Source organism: Equus asinus, chromosome 27 (genome assembly GCF_041296235.1).
Source record: "Equus asinus isolate D_3611 breed Donkey chromosome 27, EquAss-T2T_v2, whole genome shotgun sequence".
NCBI lineage: Eukaryota > Metazoa > Chordata > Mammalia > Perissodactyla > Equidae > Equus > Equus asinus.
The window spans coordinates 15,389,638-15,395,637 of NC_091816.1; the positions used below are offsets into that span (position 1 = coordinate 15,389,638).

Here is a 6,000-nt window from a genome sequence, read left to right on the forward strand (position 1 = left end):
ATTTTGAAAAATACCTTTCCAACAAAGAGGCAGAATGCTATACAAATTCATTTAAAATTGTACTTGAATATATCCAAGCCTCTTAGAATTGTTCCAGGAAATAGAAAAACAGTTCTGAATAAACAGAAGGCTAATATACAAATAACTAGAAATCTAAGATAAGTGAGTTTTGGTAAATTTTGAATTATTTGTTTGATGAAGAAAAAACAGGTGAAAACGCAGAAATTATTTATACAAGACAGGACACTATTAAGTGTATATAAACCCTTTTGTTAATCTTCTATATCAATAAGAATATGCCATCATAACATTTTTATAGTGAACCTGAGGCACTGAAAAACCCTTAAAGTGACTTCTGAATTAAAGACAAGATGAATCAGAGATATAGTGCATATAGGCTCAATTAATTAGAAGTCAATTAAGCAATAAGCACCTTTTCTAGTGATTTTTAATAAATATTTGCTTCCATTTTAAAAGAAACAAAAAAAACCAAACTCTATAATGACAGGGACTTAATTTTGTTCACTTCTGTATATCCAGCACCTAAAATGATGCTTGGTATACAGTAGGCACTCAATAAATACTTGTTGAATGAATAGGAAGAATATTTAAGATTTATGTTTTATATGCTCATTTTTTAATCAACTTTATATTTAGAAGCAATATCCTGCACACCCGGTTTCTGCTTTCAATTCTAACGTGGTCACTTCTTCCCTTAAAAAAGTCACTTAAAATTCTTGGAGCTCTTTTCTTCAATTGGTGAATTAGGAATATGAACACTTGCCTTCCTACCTCACACAATCTTCTGTAAGGATCGGTTAAGATAATGGAAGTGAAAATACTTTGTGAACTATGAAACACCACATAAATGTCAATGTTTATTGTTTCAGGTCCTTTGCAGAATAAGTTAGGGCACAAATAAGTTTATTGATTAATTAAATTCAAATCTCTTCACATTGACCCAGTTGAGTTGCATAAGATATTAAAAGCCCTTTACATTTTCTTTAAACGTATTCATTATTCACCTATAATTTGACTAATCTCTTTTCAACTAAAGTGTTGGAGTATCTATATTTTATTGATATACGCTAAAATGTTAACATGAATTAACATACATAGGATAGAATCAGGATTTAACCCTCACTCTGGTAATATTATTAATGTGGTAGAGAGAAAAAAATAGGACTTGATATCACATGGTTTGATTTCAATTCTAGCTAAATCATCTTTTAGCTGTAGCACAACTCTTACATTTTTTAAATATTTTAATTAATATTTACTCTGTCAGGCACCATTCAAAAGCACTTTACATGTTTTGACTCAATTCTCGTAAGAGCCCTAGGCGGTTGTTATTACTGGTATCTCTCTATGAAGTGGATACTATTCGCACTTTTCAGATAAGGAAACCAAAACAGGGAGGTTAGACAACAGGCCCAAGGTCAGAATGCAAGTGGAGGGCTGCAGTGGGATTCAACCTAGGTAGTCAGCTCCCAGCATGCACAGCTTTAACCACTAGGCCACACTGCACCTCCATCTCCAGGGGCCTCAATTTCCTTCTGAGGATAAGAGCACTCCACAGGATTCTTTGTGAAGATCAAATGATATAAAGAATTTTAAAACACTTGGTAATAGTCAAGGACTATGTAATTAGTATTAAAGACAAAAATTTCCTTCCAAGTATTTCAAAAAAAATGTTCTCCCTCTTCTGACCTTTATTTTTTTAAAAACCAGTTCAAACTATAAACCACACTCTCCTGCTGTTTTCTTTTGGGGGAGAGGGGTGTATATGGGGTGGAGGCAAGTGTAAAAATTCACTGAAAATAAAAGGAAGACAGCAAAGTGGGGTCATTTCAATAGACTCAAGTGCAATGATTCAACGCAGAAAAGACTGTTACATAACATCCTTGAACTCTAAAAAGACAGAAAGTTATGAAACATCTGAGAGTTAATATCAAAAGATCAATGGATTAAATGTTACCTAAATATATTTCAATTCAACAGAAACTTATGTAATCTCAATGGGAAACTTCTGATTTTGGCAAAGGTTTTCAAGCTTTCCTTTCTTGTTGACAGGGACAAATTTGGATGTGTGTGGGCTAACTGTAGACTAGATTATTTTTTTCTAATTAATAGTATTTACTTGTTTCATTATAAGCATTATATGAAGAAATTACAGTGAAAGTCTTTTTTCACTGGCAACAAGAATGAATCATTAGTAACTACAACCGGACAGTTACATAAATACATTTCAAATGCCTAGCCAACTCTCAAAAAGTTAAAAGCTTAACTGTTCAAATAGATTTATGACTTGACCAGTTAACTTTTTTATTTATGCCGCTGAACTGTTGAATACATAATACGTGTACTTTACCAACTATAATTTGTTAGCTTTAAGATCCTTTTCTCCTGCTTCACACTAAAAATTCAGAGGATGAAAAAAGCTATCCCCGTTAGTACCATTCAGACACATTTTCGAGTATGGGAATTAATGATTTTCGAAAGATCTACAAATGGGGGGAAAATGGGCCAACGATGTGGAAGTCAGGAAACTTGGGTTCTAGTCCCGCAAAAGTAGGATTAAGCAGCTGAATGCGGAAATTGCCATATGCTGCCCATGCAAACTGAAAAAGGGAAAAAGTAGACCTTTCAGAGTCTTTTTCTGTTAAAAATAAAATCCTCAATCCACGGCCCAGAATCTTCCTTAATTAAAAGATTATTGGTCATAGAACATTAAGCTAGACCTTAATTACTAAATGTGCTCACTGTTCTCCCATGGATTAGGACCTGAATTCTTATGGAGGGCCTAATTGAAGAGATCAAACCACTAAATTAGCAACAGTTAAGACTGAATAGGCTGTCCTTAAATTTCAGCCTTTATTTGACACTAGCGACAAAATAACTTCCCTGGAAATTTACTTTAAACATTTTCGTTGGGTGAGCTACAAAGGCAGGATGAACCCTGGTCCAGCATTTAGGAGCACTGGAGGATACCCTGTTGCCTCTACAACCAGCAAACAGTGAGACAGTGGACAAGTCATTGCACTGTCCTAGCTTCTGCTTCATTAATAAATTGAGGACCACGGCCCAGATGGTCTGTACTCCCTACTCCTACGCTATTCACCCAGAGGGACAGAGTCGCCTATATCAGAATTTTATATTTCAAATAGTTCTTTTTTGTACTGGGTCAACCTCTCTAATTTATTTTATAACCGCCTACACCCCATAACGATACCGAAAGAATATGAAAATATGCAGGGTTTGTGCTTTATGGTTTAAAGGTATTAAACAACAATCTATTGTCATTAGTTCAAAATGACTAAGCATCTACAGGAAAAGATCCACAACAAGATACTTTCAGTTACATAGTTTATAAATTTACCTCATACCTATCATCAGTTTATATTTTAGATGTTTGTTTTCTTGGGGATTATCCCCCGAGTATTATTTCATGCCAACATAGACACTAATCTTGAAATACGCTTACTGAACACAAGGCTTAAGTGACACCACTGACATTTTATAATTGTGTGGGAGGCCGTCCTGTGCATTGTAAGATGTTTAGCAGCATCCCTGGTCTCTACCCACTAGAGGGACCAGAACCACCACTCCCACGAGGGGTGGCAACCAAAAATATCTCCCGATATGTCCCCTGGGGGGGTGACGCCCCTCTGGGGAGAAAAGCACCGATTTAAAGAACAACTCTTCATTTTACTTAGATAAGTCTGGCCACGTCCCCTGCCACAGCCTAAAACCACCTTAAGAAAAGTGCTAACCTAGGTTAGGAGGCCGAAGCTGCTGCTCAGAGGGAAAGAAATAGACAAAAGATCGACAGGGCCTTTCTGCACAGCTTGATCAAGAGTGGAGAGGCCAACAGAAGCCTGGCAAAGAACTCCATCAGACACTACCTCTTTATCTCTACCGTGAACGAGGTGTGTTCGAAACTAAGCACAGCGCTGTTTATGAAACAACCATGATTTGAAACAGGCAGGCTGAAACCATCAAGAGGAACCAACTCCGCCAGCCTTTTCAGGTAGGATCGAACGGCCCGGGCAGCTCCGAGCCCGCCCGCAGCCCGGCGGCCCGGGGGCCTCCCGGTGCTGGGTGCGGGCGCCGAGCTCCCGCCACGCCCACCGGACGTCACCCGTTACACAACGCTCCCCCCCAGCTTATGCAATTCTGCCCTCCCGCGGCTTCCAATTGCCCCGGTGACTTTTGTGCGAGACGAAGGTAAACGTTGCACGCCTCGCCGCCGCCGGGGATCCTCTCCCGTCCGGGCTGTCCTGGCGCCGCGCTCCCCCGGCCCGGCCCGATCGGTCAATCACCGGAAAGCGCGCGGCAGGAAGCGAGCGGCCGCCGGGCTCGCCCAGCTCCCCGCCATCCCGCGCTCGGCTTGGGACGCGCCCGCCCGCCCGCCAGGCCGCGGCCGAGGGAACCCCGCGCCCGGGCGCCCCTCCCGGCGCCGCGTCACAGGCGGCTCCGAGGGCGATCCCCATTGTGACCGAAGCACCCCGGGGCGCCGCCCCCTCCCACCCCCTCGAGGACCCGGAGCCCCGACACGCGGGGTCAGGCGGCCTCCGGGAGGCACAGCTGCCTCCCCGGGGCGCAGACGAGCAGCCCGTCGGGGAAGGAGGGTGGGGTCGGCCGGGCCGCGCCGCATCCCCGCGCGGTCACCTGCTCGCAGCGCCTCGCAGGCGGCGGCCAGGGCCTCCCGGTAGCGCCCCTGGCACAGCAGCTCCCCGAGCCGGCCGGCCGCCCGCGCTCGCTCCCGCTGGCCCGGGAACCACTTCTCGGCCAGGTGGTTGAGGACGACGCTGGTCCTGAAGTCCGAGGCGGCGATGGCGGCGGCCAGAGGCGGCGGCCGCGGGCCGGCGCCCGGAGCATCCGTGGCAGCGGCGGGGGCGGGCGGCAGCCGGTCCCGGCAGAGGCGGCAGCGGGCGCGGAGCTCTCTCCGCAGGCAGCGGCGGCAGTAGCTGTGGCCACAGGGCACGGTCACCGGCTCGCTCAGGAAGCCCCGGCAGCCCAGGCAGCTGAGCAGCCCGCCGGCGCCCGGCTCCGCGCCCGCCGCCGGGGTCGCGCTGCAGCGCAGCCCGTGGCGGAGCCGGTAGTTGAGCACCAGGCAGTCCACCAGCGTGCCGAGGCACTCGGGCCTGGCCGGGGCCCCGCGGCGCAGCGCCGCCGCGTACGCCTCCAGCGCTCCCTTCAGGTGGCCGCCCAGCGCCAGCAGCTCGCCGCGGCGGAGCAGCAGCTCCCAGCGCTCCGGCTCCGCGGCCGCGCGCTCCAGCCCGTCGCCGCCGCCGCCGCCGCCCACTTCCCAGAAGCGGCCCCGGCTCCGCGGCCCGGGGGCCGTCTCCCGGCTCCCTGCCGCCGAGCTCCTCGCCACCGCCGGAGAAGACATGGCCCGCGGAGGGCTGCGCCGCCGCCGCCGCCCGCCGCCACGGTCCCGGAGGCTCCGGGGCGCGCGGCTCCGCACGCGGCCCGCGAGCAGGGGGGCGTGGCGCGCGGACACGGCGGGGCGGCGCGCGCCCGGGAAGCCCCGGGGGCGGGGCCTGGCGGGCGCGGGGCGGGGCCGGGCTCGGCGGCGGCTGCGGCGCCCGGGACTCCCCCGCACCGCCCGCGGCCGGGTCCCCGAGGAGCCGCCCGGCCGACCCCGCCCCTGCCGAAGCCCCTCCTGGCGGGGATGCGAGGTCAGATGATGCCCCAGCGGGGATCTAATTGGCTTCTCCGGAAGAAGGGCCCGGCTGGTAACTAACAAAGCCCATGGGTGACTCCGTCGCCCTCGCGTCGCCGCCGGCTGCCCCCCACCTGCCGTGGCCTCGCCCCTTCTCCCGCGGCTTGGCGCTCTCTTGCCAGGCGGGCGGCCGGCCTCTCAGGACTGGGGCCCAAATCGCTAACCGTCTCCTCACACACCCGCCGCCAGAGTGGGGATCCGCCCCCTCTTCCTGGCCCCTGGGAGCCGCCCGGTGTAGCCTGTCGGTTGTCAAGTGCACGTGTGCATGTTCA

At 50.0% G+C, this 6,000-nt stretch overlaps 1 protein-coding gene across 2 annotated transcripts in view; it reads right to left on the minus strand.

Moving 5' to 3' along the window:
* The window catches only part of LONRF1 (LON peptidase N-terminal domain and ring finger 1), a 32,023-nt gene extending 26,514 nt beyond the window's left edge, over positions 1 to 5,509 (minus strand). For both annotated transcript variants that reach the window (XM_044760469.2, XM_044760468.2), the window contains exon 1: positions 4,672 to 5,509. In XM_044760469.2, coding sequence (XP_044616404.1) covers positions 4,672 to 5,395 — 724 coding nt within the window. In that variant the 5' untranslated portion in view covers positions 5,396 to 5,509. The remainder of the gene's footprint in view (positions 1 to 4,671) is intronic.
* Positions 5,510 to 6,000: the final 491 nt, after the last annotated feature.